Source organism: Nerophis lumbriciformis, linkage group LG21, assembly GCF_033978685.3.
Source record: "Nerophis lumbriciformis linkage group LG21, RoL_Nlum_v2.1, whole genome shotgun sequence".
NCBI lineage: Eukaryota > Metazoa > Chordata > Actinopteri > Syngnathiformes > Syngnathidae > Nerophis > Nerophis lumbriciformis.
The window spans coordinates 16,869,543-16,888,461 of record NC_084568.2 but is presented as its reverse complement, the minus strand read 5'-3'; the positions used below and the strand labels follow the sequence as shown (position 1 = coordinate 16,888,461).

Below are 18,919 nucleotides of genomic sequence, written 5' to 3'. Positions count from 1 at the left end.
TATTTTGATCACTTTAAGCATATATGGCACATGAATTTCAAAAACGCATCACGTTTGCTCTTTTTTTTTTTTTTTTTCATCAGTGCAGACTTCATGAGCCAACAAACATAATAAAGCATCACTTACTGTACACTGTCTGCTGTCATTAGGATGCCGATGGCTGGGATGTTCATATAATCCCATTTAAATGAAGAATGTCTCATTATCCTCACGAAGAACCGGGGGGCCGGGGGGAGACGACCTGAAATAGAGGACCTCCTAATGGCTTCGCGGTAAGCGGACTTTTATTTACGTTTATTTACAATTAAGAACGCATTTGAAAAAATCCGTCCGTCGTCAAGTCTTTCATAATGACTGTAACGATAGACAAAATTCCCCCCAAAAAGTGCAGTTCCCCTTTAAGTATTTAGTTTTAGTTTAACAACAACAAACATTTTGGCGTATATTTATAACATTAATTGATTTAAAAGTTTTAAATTTATGTATTTTTTCTACTAAAATGAAAAGAACAAATACATTTAGTAAGAAAAGATAAAGTACTTTATTGCAGAATATTTTTTCCAGTTTTTCCCAGGCCACATAAAATGTGAGTTTTTGTGAGTGAGCTTTGATAAATTGTTTATTATTTTTAAACATTTCTTTTACCAGCCTGACATAATCCATGTAAAAACTACTTCATTTTCCAGAACAATTTCCTATTTTCAAATGCTAATGTTAACAGCTATTACAAATGTTGATGTCCAGAGAATTTCATATTTATATTTTATTAATGTAAAATTATTTGTATTTCTTTTTTGATCACACTACATATTTGTTTTGTACTAAAACCAATTGATGGTAAAGGAAAAAAAAGTTTAAGTTTAGCGAGGACGACACGAAAAGACGTTTGTTCACCGGGGTTGCACACATCTCAAGCAGGGTTTTGGTTCCATTTACAAATACTCTTCAAATCCGAAAGGTTTTGAGGCTGTCGCTTGGCAACTGAAAGGTCAACAAGTTTTGTTTTTTTACTGCAATATAGCACATTTTTCATCCTTAAAATATACATTTATAAACCTTTCCAACATCAAACCCAGTACGCCTTCAGATTCTATGGGCGCCATTAAAAATACGGCCGCCACATTATTATCTAAGGGGTTATTGGATTTACATCTGGGCCATTCATACGGATCATGCCGTTTGAATCCCCAGGAAATGAAAATGAAAATGCACAATTAAGTATTTGTATTATTTCTTATAAACCCAAATTTCCTGCACATTGATTTGATTGCTTATCTGATCAATAACATTTAAAAGACTCATTTAAATGACCCTGATCACTGAAAAAATAGCATGTGCTGCCTGTACCCGCTTCCTAATTTCCTGATTTTATCATGAAATATGACCATTTAAAACCTTCAGAGAAGATATAATTTGTTTTGTTTAGTTTACCCAACTATGATATAGGTTTATACTCTCTAATTTTATTTTTTTAAGTTAAAAGTCACAATTAAAAAATCTGGGTTTCACTCAGTTACCACACATCAAACGTGGAATATTCCACAGGAAGTTGCATCATCTGCAGGCCAAATGTTTATTTTAGTCATGCATTCGCTAAAATTCCAATTCTGCTACTCAAATGAGTCATCATCGCCAGAGGACCCTTGTCCAAAAATGAAATAAAGTTGTTTGAGGTGCACCAATACACATTTAGAGAGGTTCGACATGTGTTTTATTTATTTAGGGTTGAAAAAAAGACAGAAATTAATTCTATTTTGAGGGCTCCAACAAAGCAAATAGCATCAATTTAGTGGAAAGCATATATTGTTCTATGTTTAGCCCTCCCTCCCTAGAAATGATTGCTATAATGTATTATTAAAATTGTCGTTAACAGTAAAAAATTATCTTTCGTAACACACACACACAAAAAATATCTGTAATTGTTATGGAAATGAAATGTGAATGAACACCTCTCCAAAATAATAAAACATGACACAGTCTCCACATGACTTTATTTTCTCAATACATTATAAAAGCTATTCCTACATAAAGTAATAAAATAGAATTCCTGACAGAATATACTGAATGAAGAAAACAGGTGGTGTTAATATTGCAGACACGTAAACTCCTCATTTAAAACCAAACATTATATTTTTGAAAACAGGTCAACATTGAAACCGAGACAGTTACTTTGCCGTCCACTTTATTTCATATATAAAACACTCAAAGTTGGCAACAAGCAAGTTCAAATAACAAAGGTTCCACTTTTTGACATGATCATATTTCAAATGGCGTGTGCTCAGTCAAATCACACAGAAACATTTCAGTCTGAACTTGTCATATTTTAAGCAGTAAGGCTTCTTGTTCCGCCTGGTTAAGATCACGTGATCACATACTGATATGATTTATTCATATTTTTCGGTCTCAACTGTCTAATTGGTGGCGTGTTTACTCCCATTTGTAAATAATCCAATTACCGTACTGTGAAAAAAAAAAGAAAGGCAACTTTAGGCTTTGTTGTCTTGATAAAGGTGCGTTCACAGCACCATGACGCAGGAAGTGGCCTGCTTATGATACCAAAGCATTCTAAAACACTAGGAGTGATACTGTGTCAAATGATACCACGATGTGTGTGTCACTTTAAGAAAAAAAACATGTGACCAATACATTTGACTCTGAGGCGCCTTGCGTATTAAAAGTTGGAAAAAATTCCAAAATGCGGGATCACTTTAATCTTATCACACCGAATAAGTTATTTTCCTGTTGACTGTTTGGCTCATTGACCAGAGTTGCAAGTTTCGTACTTCTTTCTGGCAGCTATTCTAAAAAAAAACAAAAAACAAAAACAATATATTTCCAAATTTTATTTGCAAGTCAAATGTAGTGTTTTTAATCCAGCAAATGGCGCCAGTATGAAACAGCAACACATTGTCAATACAGCTAGTGAGTGTACCACACGCTCATCGAGGCGCCATTTACCCATCACTACAGCTTACTTGGCGGGGGTCAACGCTGTAGTCAGTGGTCAATATGTGGTCATTACAGCGTTGCTAAGGTAACCCGCCTGGATCTGCCCCCTTTTTTACCAACCAAGGTGCACAGATTGAGAGGCAAAAGTGCAAGGCAAACCAGATGAACAAAAAATAACCTGTCAGCTCATTGTCCAGCGCGACTCTTAAGGCCTTAGGGAGGATTACCGACATACTCTCGCACGGCGACACTCATACATCAAAGGTAATGTTGCCCGACACTTCACCGACTGTCAAAAACAGAGCGATATTATCCTGCTTCTCACCAGTTTGTTTTTTCCTTTCCAGCAAGAAAAGAACAATCAAGCTATTGTTTCTCTTCTTAGTTCAACATCACTTTTTTTTTTTTAATAAACGTACTTAACAAGCATCTGTTAACCAGAAATGTGCTTACTTCTTCATGACTTTAGTTTGAAACAGCCACATCCTTGCATCTGCTGACCCTCATGATACTCTAATTTTCCCAAAATAGACTACATTTTACAATCTGAGGACCACCTTTACTCAAATCGAACCACTGGTCCTAACACACCAGTGTCGCAGAGAAAGTGGACGACTTTAAAGACAATAATCTTCAGCTTCCCATTAATAAACGCCTGCTGCTCTCTGCAGTTGAGTAAATACACTTTAGTCGAAAGAACCGCACCTACTTTTGAACCGCCACTGATGGCGTGCGGCAGCAAAAGGGAGGTACCATAGTGGCAGGTTTTGCAAATTGTATTTTATTTGAAATGTCATTGGTAAATATGGTTGGAGCAGAGTAGTATGAAGAGTTCTTACTGGTCACACGATGTACTGGTACAAGTCCGCCTTGCCGTGGTCAGGTGTGGCAAACGGGTTCAGCCAGGCAACGGAGAACGGGTGACCGAACACCACTTTCAAGTTCATCCATTTGGACTTTTTGATCCATCTTCTTTCCTCTTTTTTTAGCTGCTCGATGCCCTTTTAGGTCAAAGATGACAGAGAGAAATATCAGATGATATCAGCATGCATCTGAAATGTCCGATACAGCGTGTTTACTTGTGCAACGCTGGACAGTTAACGTCTAAATGTCCTCCAATAATCACACAAGGTTGATCTTTTCTTGTATTTTAGTCAAGTCATTTACAATAAAGTAAACATGGCAGGCTACAGGCTACGCAACAGCTAAGCAAACAATAACACACAGGCGAGGCATACATAATAGTGTCCTTAATATAAGAATATTGCATTCTAAAATAGCACATTTGTAATGATTAACAAGTGTGAAATAATTATAGTTGCATATTACTTACACATACAAAGTCTACAAGACGTGTTAGAAAATATCCAGTAACAAAGGTGTCCACATCATTCAACCTAATGAGTCATGAGCTTAACTCAGTTCTCCTCAAATAGTATGGGGCAATGCGTTGTGTACTTAGTTTTAACTTCATCGTGGAGACAATAAAACAACCTCAAGTTGAACATTTTTAAATTTCTAAATCAAAGGACGGTTTACATATCTGCCAAACTAAATTTCAACATTCAGGGAGTGCAGAATAATATATGTAAACAAACTCTGGAAGGTGTTACATTGTAGGAGCAAAATAAGCAGCAACAATTGAAAAATACAGCAAAACAATTCAATGTAACATGAAAAAGTTGATACTAATAACACAGATTTGTCTTTAAACATACTGTATGCACCGTATTTTTCAGACTATAATGGGCACTTAAAATCCTTTCATTTTCTCAAAAATCGACAGTGCGCCTAATGTACGGAATAATTCTGACTGTGCTTACCGACCTCGAAGCAATTTTATTTGGCACATGGTGTAACGACGACAGTAACACATAAGAGATATGTGTAGATTGCAGTATGACGCCAGTAAACAACACCAAAACTTTAAATGTTCCATTGAAAACAGAAGATTACACACGGCGCTCAAAAATCTGTCAAAATGTTTTAGTACGACTTTAGTAAACAATGAAGCCGCACCGTTTGATGGATTGTCGGAGCATTACGGCTACTGTAGTCAGACGTACAAGTATTATTATGGTGTGTGTGTATAATGACCGCAAAATGGCACCCATTAGCAGACATTATCTGGCGTTTTGTTTCGCAATATTATGCAAAACCAACTTTTCTTACCTTCTGGTAGCTGCTGATGTGTATTTGAGATCTGGATAAGTCCTGAAAATTTGCACAAGTCCTTTGTAGTCCGTGACGACATTGTAGTCGATAAGCTTCTTCTTGTTATGTGGCATTCATCCTCCAATGTTGCTATTTCTAATAAAAAGTAGCATAAAGTTCTAACTTATATCAGTCAGTAGACTTGTTATGGAAGCGCTAAAAACTACCGGTGTAGTGGGTTTACATAATTCACCCATGGAAATTCAGTTATTAGAATGTTACGGTCCGACGTTTTTTCACGGGACACATTTCTGGCGTTGTTGCTGCACTAGTGAGCCACGGATGAAAAGATGCTGCTCCGTTATTGATTTAGGTAAAGTTTGAATGTCATTAAAATAGTTAGCTCCATCTTTTGACACTTCTTCCCCTCCCGTCCTTGCACGCTACACCGCTACAACAAAGATGACGGGGAGAAGACTCTGTCAAAAGTGAGCCAAGTAAATAAGACCCCCCACCAAACGGCGTGTCCTATTGAGATGGTCAAAAAGCAACTTGAAGATGGTCTGTAAAACAATCTATGCAACATTTTGACGGAACAACTACCATTACATGTTATGTAGAACACAAGGAAGTGTTTTCAATTTTGAAATAAAAATTATGATATGACCCCTTTAATGCGCCTTAGAAACCGGTGCGCCTTTTTTATGAAAATAGCCCTGAATCATCGGCAGTGTGCCTTATGGTCTGGAAAATACAGTATACATTTTTTCAGCCTTCCTCAAAGAAAATACATGTGTCATTCCCAATTAGGCAAATTCTACAAGTATATCGTATTGACACTACCCCCACCACACCCTGACCACACTCCCACCGCCACTATTAGATTGACACTCTGTGAGAAACACTGTTGCCTTATTATCTATCCATCCATCCATTTTCTACCGCTTATTCCCTTTGGGGTCGCGGGGGGCGCTGGAGCCTATCTCAGCTACAATCGGGCGGAAGGCGGGGTACACCCTGGACAAGTCGCCACCTCATCGCAGGGCCATCACAGATAGACAGACAACATTCACACTCACATCCACACACTAGGGCCAATTTAGTGTTGCCAATCAACTTATCCCCAGGTGCATGTCTTTGGAAGTGGGAGGAAGCCGGAGTACCCGGAGGGAACCCACGCAGTCACGGGGAGTGCATAAAAGTGATTTATTCTGTAGTTACTTGCTCAGATCATTCAGAGTTTCTCATACGTTGATTGAATGATTTATTATTTTCTTTCTTTTGTTTTACATACCGTACATTGATTTATTTGTGACAGCCCGCCACAAATAGATTTGGGGCTACCTGTAAAAAATTCTCCATGTTTACAAGTCGCACTTCCTCTTTTTAGACACACCTGTTTGCTATACTAGAGAGTGCTAAAAACTACTTTAAACATTACTCTTACTGCGTTCTGCTGGGACTGCATAAAAACAGTACTTACTGTCTCGTCGCTGCAGATGGAGTGGACCTGTGTCCCAAACATGACGGCGGTGAAGATTAAGAACAGAAGCCCCTCGAAGCACAGCAGGATGAGCAGGATGACAGTTGCTGGTGCAGAAAAGGTGCTGCACTCTAGTGAAGGAAGTGAGATCTGTCTTACAGTATTTATCGATATTTTTACTGCTACCTCAACCAAAAGGAAAGGTGCTACTTACTTGACCAATCGTCTTCGAAGCAGAAAACAAAATGGAACGCCACCATGGCCAATGCATGGAAGGATACTAATGCGATGTACATCTAAGACAAAAAAAAGTTACTTGTATGAACATATTAAACATTGTATCCAATATGCTCACTATTTTGTAACATGTTATTCATAATTAGTTGTCAAAATAGTGTATTTTTGTTGACTCACCGTAAAGAGCACAAAGTATTTCTGATTGTTCTCCCCGACACAGTTGTTGACCCAAGGACAGTGGTGGTCCATCTTTTTGATGCACCGTTTGCACACACTGCAGACACACAGGCGGGAATGGGGAGAAACATTTTTGAAAAAAATATTAATCAGCTCAAATTCAAATTGTTTAGAATTCAGATTCTCTGGGACAATTTTTACCACTTCTGCAATAATCCACTCAAAAAAGAAATCAAGTAATATAATGATTCATAAAATTGCTCTGAAGCGAGATAGTATCCGCTAACAGGTCTCCAGTCACCATCTGATGCCACTCCAGCGTAAATGCACCCCCACCTAACATGCTAATTGATTGTATTGATTTATATTATATATTTTATATTATACATAGATACAAGGTCTGTGCTCTACAAATGAATGCCGTACATAGGGACGGGTATTTCGATACCTTTGTTGCACGTGACATCACGTCCGGTTGCAGACTAAACACTGGCTCATGCAAACAATCACTCAAGCAGCACTCAGGGCAGACTCAGCCAAACTCCCTCTAAGTAATGTTGCAATTTTCAACACCAACAAAGCAAGTTTGCTCTGTAGAAAACGCGCAAACGTAAAGTAAGGCTTTACTTTTTACAAATGCGCTGGCTTGATGCTAATTTACATTGGATCTGCCATAGCTACTGTTAGCATTAGCGATTTTGCAAGGCGATTTCAACACCTCCAAATTTGGTCATAAAAACTACAACTAAGATGAAAGTTTACATTCAAACAGCTGGCGTGTAATAAGCACAATACTTACAGTGTAAACACTTTGTAGGGCGCAATCTAACACATCATGGAAAAAAGCTACTTTTTAGACAACATACCATAGATAGCCTGTAAAATATTGCCATCTAATGTCTTGGAATTGGAAGTGCGACTGCAATGCAAAATGTAATAAGAAAACAAGATATAACAACTAGACATTCCAGTTATCAAAATCAGCTCATTTTTAAATGTTACATTATAAAATAAAATGTTATTATCAAACATCCATCCATTTTCACCGCTTATTCCTCTCGAAGTTGCGGGAGGGGGGCTGGAGCCTATCAAAACTGCACTCGGATGGAAGGCAGGGTACACCCTGGACAAGTTGCCAGCTCATCGCAGGGGCCAACATATATAGACAGACAACACACTCGTGTGTTGCCAAACATTTATCAACACACACAAAAGTACCAAAAATTGGTACCGTCGAGTTCCTGTATCGATTTCCAAATGGTACCGTATCGGTTTAAAAGTGAACACTACCCATCCGTGGGTTTCCAGCTGAGTGTAATTGTAATGAATAGAAACACAGTGGTGAATCTGTGTGGTCTTCACCAGAAGATGACATAACAATTGCATTCATTGCACCTGGCGCTGATAAAATTATTGACTTGTTTAAGAATTAAAAAGCAGGTTTTGATAAAAGACTTTCCTAATGTGAGATGTTACATGATGTTAGTGGTGTACAACCTCAATACTAATACAATCAGTACAATACCATATCATACTATACCATAATCAAGGAGTTTGACGCTACAATTTATGAAAAAGATGTATTTTTGATTTAATTAGGCAACTATTCATCTTCCCAGGAGACCCACACAAATCACTACCTGTCGGTGTCAGGGACTCACTACATTGAAAACATCACTGCTGCATTCAATTACAGTTCCAATTGTTCCACACTTTAATATTATCTGATTGTCTTCCCGATTCAACTATATTGTACTTTTTTTTGTAATTTTCAGCTGATTTCCATCACCTAATAACTGTTGTTTAGCGTCGAATGTAGACGTGCATGCTGGACTGTGTACCTGCAGTGATGAGCCCTGTCAGGCTTGATGCTGCAGCATTTAGGACACTTGTAGACCACCTGTCCTGGTTTGAGCTGGAGGCTTTCGATGAATTCTTTGGTTGCGTTTCCTTTGGGCACAGCTCCCTGGTGAGAGAGATGACTGGATAAGACATACAATAGTAATTTATAAACCTTTAGATCAGACCTGGGCCACATGCGGCCCATTAAGATTTTCAATCCCGCCCGCCGGGCGTTCTACATAATTTTTTTACACCTTGAACATCCAAACTGTAGCCGCCATTATGATGTGCAGTGCTGTTTTTGAATGACCGTAAGTCTTGAACTATAGAAAGTAATTCAATGGTTGAAATCTGCGCTTTTGAGTTATTACGGTAATCTACATCACAGCAGCTCAGACGAGGAACCAACCAGAGTGGGCGGGGTTTGTTTTTAAAGCAGCCAGCCTCAAACATATTAGCCAGGACCAGATGTGGAAACAAATTTATACAAAAAAATGTTTGCATAAAAGTGATAATATATCATATTTTAGGTGTTTATTACCCTTTGCATTCATATTTTGCTGTTTTTTGCATTTTTGTTGTGTTTTGCTTGATTGTAAAAGATGTCTATCGAGGAGCTGGTCTGAGAAGTAAAAGAGGCTTGATGTTCATATGTTGTTAATATTCAGTGTTTTATTGTTCATAGTTAATATTGTACATCCCACTTTCTTTATTTTCATGTACATTTTGGGTGTCCCATTCAGTAAAAAACTGTAAAATTTAATTTGTTTTTTTGAGGTGGTCTGTTTTTAGAATTCTAGCGGACATTGTGACTTTTGGTATTAGTGTTCCTGAAAAAAGGGACCCAACACACATACAGTACAGCAGATTTTTACAGCTAAATGTGTATATATAATTTATACACACATACCACATTTTGTCTCTCAATGTGGCCCCCGAGTAAAAATATTTGCCCAGCTATGGCATAAACGGACCCCTTCTGCAAAAATAATGGTTAATTCTCATAGTGGATGGTTGCAGAATTGCACAATACACACAGTTCCATTAGACTTAAATTGCTAGTAGTTTTACTCTTGGGTGCTCATCTCATATAGTATACTTTTTAAAAGGATAATTTAAACTTTTATTAGAGAAAAACATAACACTGGACATTCTTGTGATATTGCCACAGAATAATAAATAGGTTATTTTGTGTTTATTTTATTATTATTCTTTGTTGTTTTCAAAACCTTTTTTTCCCTGGAGACCCCACAGAGGCGCCCTAGGCTGTTGGCCTCTTAAGACCTCTCCATTGGATGTGTACGCTCATGTTACTTCTAAACTAAACAAAGTTGTACTAATCGACCTGATTGCTCTCCTTTTTTCCAAATGAGAATCGATGAATAATCAAAAAGTTAAGCAGAATCAAAAATGGAAAAATCGTATGAATTCCCATCCCCAGTAAACTTAAGTGCGCGCGTTTTAGTGATTAAAACCAGGACTTTATAAGTTGGTTACCCAGGTTGTCGACATAAATGGGACCAAATTGAGCGGGTTTTTTAAATATTACAGCCGCACCTCACTTTATGAGTGCCCCAACTTTAGAGTGTTAAGAGATAAGAGCTGTCCTCAGCCAATTGTTATGCTTTAAGTTGCAAGCAAAAATTTTAGTTGCTAGCATCCCCGTCCAAAGCATCTGGTCTTACTCGCTAGCATGAGCATTAAACTAGAGATCGACATAACATTTTTTTCCAAGCATGGGACGGAAGAAAGTAAGGGCTGAAACAGTGCTGAGAAGAAGTGGACTATATTCCCTGAAATGAAAAAAGAAATCATCCAAAACATGACCAAGCGTGTCGCCAACTTGGCAAAGAAATTTAAACGTATCACTACCAGTGTGCACTATACTCAGTGAAATAATATCTAAATGGTGAACATTTATTCATGAAAATATAGAAAAGGTGTTGATGGTGTGTTTGACGGAGAAGCAGCTGGAAGGAAATACCGTAGAAGTCCACTCTCCCCGGTGAATGCTGTACTATTACATTATTTCATAAAAACTACTGCAGTTGTTTGCATTACATTATATTGCATTATAATACAATATTTCTCATTTAAAATTGTGTTTTTATTTTCATAGGGCATGTCACATGTTAAAATTGGGCTGTTTTGGAGAGGCCAAGCACCAAATGAATCATTTTCATTTCATTTGGAGATGTTGATTCAAGTTAAGAGCTCCATTACAGGACCAGTCAAGTTGATGTACTACCGTACGCTGCCTCCAAATTATTTCCATTCCCATTATTTCATCTAAATTGCGCAATAGTTAGATGTCTACTGTATAGGTTGTGTTCAGTTACGTGACTTTTTCCTACCTGTTTACTTCCGATGAATTAAGTGGTCGTCAACCAAACCAATATGCCTACTGTGCAGCAAACAGTGTGCAAACTATCGGAGTATGTAAGGGGTCTAGAGAAAAAAAACTGGAGGAGATGCGAATGTAGAGACAGGGCTGCGGAGCTGGCGCTGAACGCCTCGACGGACAAGCTTCACAGTGTCTTGGCTGAATGAGCAGGTATCGGACACCTCAGTCTCCTTAGACCAGGGGTCGGCAACCCAAAATGTTTAAAGAGCCATATTGGACCAAAAATACAAAAACAAATCTGTCTGGAGCCGCAAAAAATTAAAAGCCATATTACATAGAGATAGTGTGTCATGAGATATAAATTGAATTAAGGACTTAAAAGAAACTAAATGACCTCAAATATAGCTACAAATGAGGCATAATGATGCAATATGTACATATAGCTAGCCTAAATAGCATGTTAGCATCGATTAGCTTGCAGTCATGCAGTGACCAAATATGTCTGATCAGCACTCCACACAAGTCAATAACATCAACAAAACTCACCTTTGTGCATTCATGCACAACCTTAAAAGTTTGGTGGACAAAAAGAGACAGAAAAAGAAGTGGCATAAAACACGTCCTAGAAAGTCGAAGAAAGTTATACATGTTAACAAACTAGGTGAGTTCAAGGACCGCCCTAATTAGTAGGACAAAACGGCGCTCGCCAAATACTCGAATCAGTGAAGCATGTTTAATATAAACAGTGTGCTTTATAACAATTAGGGAGGTTTGTGTCATGTTTGTCCTCCTACAGAAACCATATTAAAACAAAAAATATTTTTTTCCCCTCATCTTTTTCCATTTTTCATACATTTTTGAAAAAGCTCCAGGGAGCCACTAGGGCGGCGCTAAAGAGCCGCATGCGGCTCTAGAGCCGCGGGTTGCTGACCCCTGCCTTCGACGCATCCTCACTCATCCATGCGGACTGGACACCGGCCGAGTTAGTGGGCGGCCGAGGGTGGAGTCGGCTCTCTTGGTTGCTTTGTTGGGTCTGCTCCTGTCTCTGGCCATGCTCCCTCCACCCCAGCAGACGATGGCGTGGAACACCGCAGAGGCCACCACAGTTTATGTGTTTCTTTAACTTTTTATTCATAGCTGTATGTAGAAGTGGCTGGTTGCATCAGCTCTGCTCTTTTAATGTCTTTAATGTCCTTTGTGTTCTTTGATGTTTTATGTTTCCCCACATGTAAGAGGGATGTGTGCTATGGCTATGAGTTGTTTTTTCCCTTGGCCTTGAGTCTGGACGCCCTCTCCAGGGACCCAGGCTTAGACCGATTTTTATTTATTTTTTCTCACCCCCCCATTGTTTACCTGTATCTCACCTTTTTTGTAAGGGGCGCCGGAAGTTGGCAGACCCGTCAGCGATCCTGTTCTGTCTCCCTGTAATGTTTGTCTGATCTTGAATGGGATTGTGCTGAAAATTTTAATTTCCCCTCGGGGATTAATAAAGTATTTCTGATTCTGATTCTGATTTTTGTTTGAGAGAAGCAAAATACGGCCCAGAACGCTTTGACAACAGACGCTGGCTTGACCACCACTTTGAACCTCACATTAATGTAACGAGCCGGACGAGACGTCAGGGGAATAAAATCTATATGTAAAAAAAGGTTTGGAAGCTCAGCAACACATCTGATTAGAAGTAAGTTGGTTTGACTTGAATTTTCCATATGTCAACAAATCCAGCACATCTGTTGTCATCATCCACTTACCGGGTCAGTGCACATGGCCTTGGCGTGCGAGGCGAGGGCGAGGAAGGCCAAACTGTTGAAGATCACGCCGTTGAAGAGGCTGTACGCCAGGCTCTTGGCGGGCCAGAGCATCACGAACACGACCACAAACTCTGCATAGAAGACCAGCATCCAGGTGATGACGGCGCACACGATGCCGCAGCCGTCGCGGATGAACCACATGGTGCCGGAGCTGCCCTGGGGCGGGGGAGGGGCGCAGTGTTCAGGCTTCAGGTAGCCAGCCTGACGCTCGATGTCCCTGGTGCGATGAGACGGGCTCCTCATTCTAGAGCAGCTGTGGCTTTATCCACATACTGGGAGGCGCCATCAAGGAAGAAAAGGGAAATAGCAAATGAGGTGAGAGTAATGACCAAAATTGTATTTACCGGGTATTACAATACTTTAGTGACAGTTTGTAAGAGCTTCATAATCAGTGTTTCCATGCATTCATTTGTTTGTGGCAGCCTGCCACAAATACATTTCCACCGCCACAACTGTGATACCGGTCACACCTTCGCTTGTACACAGTTTATGATGGGACTAACGGTGAACGCAACTTGTCGTTACAACTCAGTACTCATGTTGTCCCGGTACCGGTACCAAAATGTATTTCGATACTTTTCGAAATAAAGGGAACCACAAAAAATTGCATTATTGGCTTTATTTTAACAAAAAATCTTACGGTACATTAAATATATGTTTCTTATTGTAAGTTTGTCCTTAAATAAAATAGTGAACATACTAGACAACTTGTCTTTTAGTAGTAAGTAAACAAACAAAGGCTCCTAATTTAGCTGCTGACGTATGCAGTAACATATTGTGTCATTTTCCATTCTATTATGTTGTCAAAATTATTAAGGACAAGTGGTAGAAAATGAATTATTAATCTTCTTGTTCATTTACTGTTAATATCTGCTTACTCTCTCTTTTAACATGTTCCATCTACACTTCTGTTCAAATGTAATAATCACTTATTCTTCTGCTGTTTGGATGCTTTACATTCGTTTTGGATGATGTAGTTATCAATCTGATACCAAGTCGTTACAGGATCATATATTGGTCATATTCAAAGTCATCATGTGTCCAGGGACATATATTTCCTGAGTTTATAAACATAATTTAAAAAAAATTGTATCGAAAAAAGATTTGGTGATGCTAAAAAATATCGATGTAATCATAGTGGTATCGACTAGATACGCTCCTGTACTTGGTATCATTACAGTGGATGTCAGATGTAGACCTACCAGCGTTTGTTTACATTGTGACGCCGGTGAGCTATGGTGTGTAGTAAAGCATGTTTAGCTATTCCTCGTCCTGCAGAGATGATACTTGTAAGAAACTTACTTTATTTGTCACCATGGAGGCGAGGATTAGTGATTTAGAAGTAGCTAAAACACTGCCGACTGCGGCTGGACTTTAGACGCTAGCTAGCTAGCTAGTCATGACTTAAAGCAGCTCTTCCTGAGGGCGTTTCAGTGTTATAACTTCACCTTTATCTGCGTCGGTTCTCCCTTTTCTTTCTACACACCTTGTCTGCTTGTAAGTACTCTGTGATTGTGTGCTGTTGAACATGCTTCTCTGCTCGTAAAACCAACAATGATACGACGTGACGACGACGGGGAGCGGGGGGCCGGTACTTTTTAGAGGCGGTATAGTACCGAATCAGATTAATTAGTATCGCGTAATATACTAATACCGGTGTACCGTACAACCCTACTCAGTACAGTACATGGCATTGTAACTCTGCTCCTTAACACACCTATTAACCTCCAAGGACCTCATTTATAAAGGTGGCAGCGCACAAAAAACTTGCGTCAGCAGGGGTGAAATCTTATACCACAAACATCGGCATTTATTTACAGATAAATTTGTCTATAGCTCAAGTTTTTCAGAATCACAAAATAAAGCTCATAATTACATAAAAAAAACACATGCAATATGTAATCATTCCTCCAATTGTGGCTAAATTGTATTTTTATTTGTAAGCGCCTGAATATCCAAACAGCCCTTTATCATCGTTGAAGATACTGACTTTTGTCAGAACAAATCTACAAGTACAGTTGGTCAAATCCACCTTTGAGTCTTTCTTATCTCCAGGTGTGAACAAACGACAGTTAATGTAAATAAATGAAAAATAGATATACATAAGTTGAGTGAGTTATCGGTCGAGCAAGTTATTGCTATCGGCTTGAAAAAAAATGCATCCCTCATAAATACATATAAGAAACTAGTAAATTACTTGCAGAGTGCTTGTTCCTTATCCCATTTCGGACATTTCCCGAAAGTTCGATGAAAATCCGCCTGTAACTTTTTTGAGCTATCTAAAGCGAAATGAAAGAAATGGAGGGAACACTCTTGTCAGTCAACATTATCTTTGGCATTTGTTGGGATGCTTTTTAAGTGAGATTTATAGGTGAAACCGGTGAATCCCCATTACCAGCATTGTTAGCCGCCTTATGCTAGCAATGTTTCACTATCTAGAATGCACAGAAAAGGGAAACAAGTATTCTTGTCTCACATATAAGTTAAAGTTAAGTTAAAATACCAATGATTGTCACACACACACTAGGTGTGGTGAGATTATCCTCTGCATTTGACCCATCACCCTCACCCCCTGGGAGGTGAGGGGAGCAGTGAGCAGCAGCGTTGGCCTCGCCCCAAAAAGTGCAGTTTCCTTAACAGACGAGCCACAGCATTTTGGAATAACTGTACATGTGAGTGGAGGCTGAATTACCTCAACAAAAAGTGCATTGCAGTAGTCCGAACGCGTGAAACATAAGAATGGATTACTCGCTAAAAAGTCTTTAAAAAAAAAAAACTGACTTGATTTTGGCTAAAAGTCTAATGCTGGTACTAATAGTGAAATGACTGCCTTTCACAGCCGCCCAAAAAACCTTTCACGCTCTCAGGGAAGTCCGCCCCAATATATTGAGTCAACTACTATTTGGATTGACACTGTATGAAACATTTTTTTTAAAGGATTTTTACCTTTGCAACCTCATTATACTATTGACTAAGTTTTTATTCATAAATGTAAGTTTCTCAATACCCCACCTGTTTTTTGCACCTTTAAAAAAGAATTAGACTTAGACTTAGACAAACTTTAATGATCCACAAGGGAAATTGTTCCACACAGTAGCTCAGTTACACTGATGGAAAGTGTAAGGATAGAAAGGACAATGCAGGTATAAATAGACTAAATATAGCGATATAAAATATAACATATATACGTAGTATTTACATAATATATGTACAGTATATTATATATACTGATATATTTTATTATATTATGTCTACATCATATATACAATATATAACAATTACCATGAACAATAATACAGTATATGTGACAGCTGCAGCATAAAATAGAGAGTAAAGCCAGCAGAAAATAGAAAATAGACATTAAAAACAAAGAGAAGTAGCTAACATAGAAGGTGTCGGGTAATAGACAATTAAAACTCTACTTTAAAACGCTCTCTACCTCTAACAACCAAAAAGCTGTGAAAACTATGATGCTCTGTTCCAAATTTGGATTATTTACGGAACTTGTGTGAGCCTATGGCTTTACATTTTGTTAAATATATATTTTGCATTCTATTTTAGTTACTTTGTTGAGTTTACAACCCCCTGGTGCTGTTTTGTACTGTTTTTGTACTATTTCTGTACTTGTTTTGATTATTATTATTTCTTGATTGTATGTAAAAGTTGCATATTATAAATAAAGGTTTATAAAATAAAAAATAATAATAATAATAATATTGAGTCAACTAATTAAAAAAAAAGAAGACATATAGACACTAAATCAAGTTTTTTGATTGATTGAGACTTTTATTAGTAGATTGCACAGTGCAGTACATATTCCGTACAATTGACCACTAAATGGTAACACCCAAATAAGTTTTTCAACTTGTTTAAGTCGGGGTCCACGTTAATCAATTCACGGTAACTATCCATCCATCCATTTTCTACCGCTTGTCCCTTTTTGGGGTCGAACTAATCAATACTCAACCTCCCTATTCCACGTTGATCTTCACACTGACTCTTACAGCAAAATAATACCATACCTCCAACATTGTGAAAGACTATTTCTCAAACCTCATTTTATAAATTTGATTTGGTAATGAATTGCTGCCATTTAAACATTTCAATTTACAGCTCAGATTATCTTAACCTCCCAAAGGGTCTACCAAATCTCCAAATTTGATGACTTTAAGTTTGACATGAACAAACCGGAAGTAGGGAGTAAACAGCTGCATATCCCGGATGAGAATGCACCTCGAGTAAAACATGATTTCCCAACTCGTATTTATCACATTCTCTGGCTTGTCTTACCTCATTCTCTCTCTTGTGGTTGTGGCGAAACATTTCATCGAGTTGTTTAATTTTTTTTGCAAGTTAAAATATATCAAACCGAGAAGGTCTCCGCCCGTTAGCGCGCTCCCAGCTAACGTCACCTGCGGGAGGACTGCGACTCTCCCCCGGCCCGCTGACACTTTCACTGAGGCCGTGGTGTCAACGTGATGTTAACTAACATATTTATGGGTTAAATAAAACAATAGTTGCTCTCGGTTACCTAGCTAACTCGGTATTTCATTCTCTTTCGGGTCCGGTCTCCGGACTTCTCCGCAGACCATGTACAATAAAACAGGGCCAACCAGGAAGTACGTGATACTGATGTCCACATATCGGACCATTGTGTCCTCAACTTTGTCTTTCAGGTGCAACTTTCTCCCGTAGTAATCCTGCCACAGTGTAAGACCCGCGGATATAAAACCTAAAATAATGTACAATGAAAACCCAAATATCCACTTAGCAAAAAAATATAGTTGCGTTATTTTGAAATAAATTGCTAAATTAATCCCATAGTTTTTAAAACCTGAAATACAAATTAATGGGTACAATCAAAGCCAGTCCTACCAGGGTAATAGGTGATACTAAAATGTTAGTATCGATCAGATACAATCGCGTTCTATTTGTGAAGTCGCAAAGGTATATTTTTAGAAGAAAAAAAATTGCAAGCATATACATGCTATTTTAAGAACAAATTAACCTCAAGTGGAAAATACAATAAAACGGTAATTGGCAACATGTAGACAAGATTATAACTAAGCACAAAATACATTATTTTTCACTTAAGTTTGATTTATTTTCAAAAATAGGATGCAAGTACTTGCAAAATATATTATTTTCTTTCTTTGCGATCTCAAAACTAAGGCACAAATATAACTCCATAAGATATACATTCTTTTTTTTAAACTTTGGAGTTTGTGACTTAAGTTTTATTTGATCACAAGCTTAACCTATTGTTACTATAACAATCTACAAGGTTAATATAGGTTGCTTCTCTTTCTTCCCCTCCATTTTTCTGCATTCTTTCGTATCTCTAGTTATCATTACGTATATGTATTGTTGCATTTGAACAATTACTGTATTGTTGATAATAGAGGTAAATTATCGGTATTGTTCATTATCAATAGCGCTATTTCTATTGGTATTTGTATTGCTCCATTTGTAGTGTAATAATGCTCATTGTCATTTCTGTATTATTTTTTATTTTCGCTAACTGCTTATTTGCTATCACTTTTACCATCATATGTGTACATGTCGTATTTGCCGATGTTGCTCTATTGTTGTTGTTGTTGTTGTGTTTGCTGTTGTTGTTTTTGTCTCTCTGTCTAATCCCCCTCTTGTCCCCACAATTTCCCCCTCTGTCTTCCTTTTTTTCTCTTTCTATCCCCTGCTGCTCCGGCCCGGCTGCACCAAATGATAATATAAATACAATTAATAATGTCAAATACAAATAAGGCAACAAGAGAAGTATCCTACACTTCTCTTTTGTAAAGTAAATCTGAACAGCCGATATGGGCATCTACATCAACTATATGATTTGCCTGAGAAGCTGGACAGGACAAAACAAAAAAATGTTGATCATGATTATAACCAAAATAACTCACATGAATTAGG

The 18,919-nt window shown here is 38.1% G+C and overlaps 1 protein-coding gene across 2 annotated transcripts; it reads right to left on the bottom strand.

The window, feature by feature from the left end:
• Nucleotides 1–1,974: 1,974 nt before the first annotated feature.
• Nucleotides 1,975–17,617, bottom strand: LOC133621021 (palmitoyltransferase ZDHHC3-like). 2 transcript variants are annotated; one of them, XM_061982797.1, is made up of 7 exons: nt 17,288–17,617; nt 12,938–13,269; nt 8,842–8,966; nt 7,001–7,097; nt 6,801–6,882; nt 6,587–6,717; nt 1,975–3,950 (listed from the first exon to the last, which is right to left on the bottom strand). In XM_061982797.1, exons 2-7 carry the CDS (start codon nt 13,238–13,240, stop codon nt 3,792–3,794), a joined length of 897 nt encoding a protein of 298 aa, XP_061838781.1. In that variant the 5' UTR covers nt 13,241–13,269; nt 17,288–17,617; the 3' UTR covers nt 1,975–3,791. The 2 variants fall into 2 exon arrangements, with proteins under 2 accessions (XP_061838781.1, XP_061838782.1); XM_061982798.1 differs by having other exon boundaries at nt 17,529–17,605.
• Nucleotides 17,618–18,919: the final 1,302 nt, after the last annotated feature.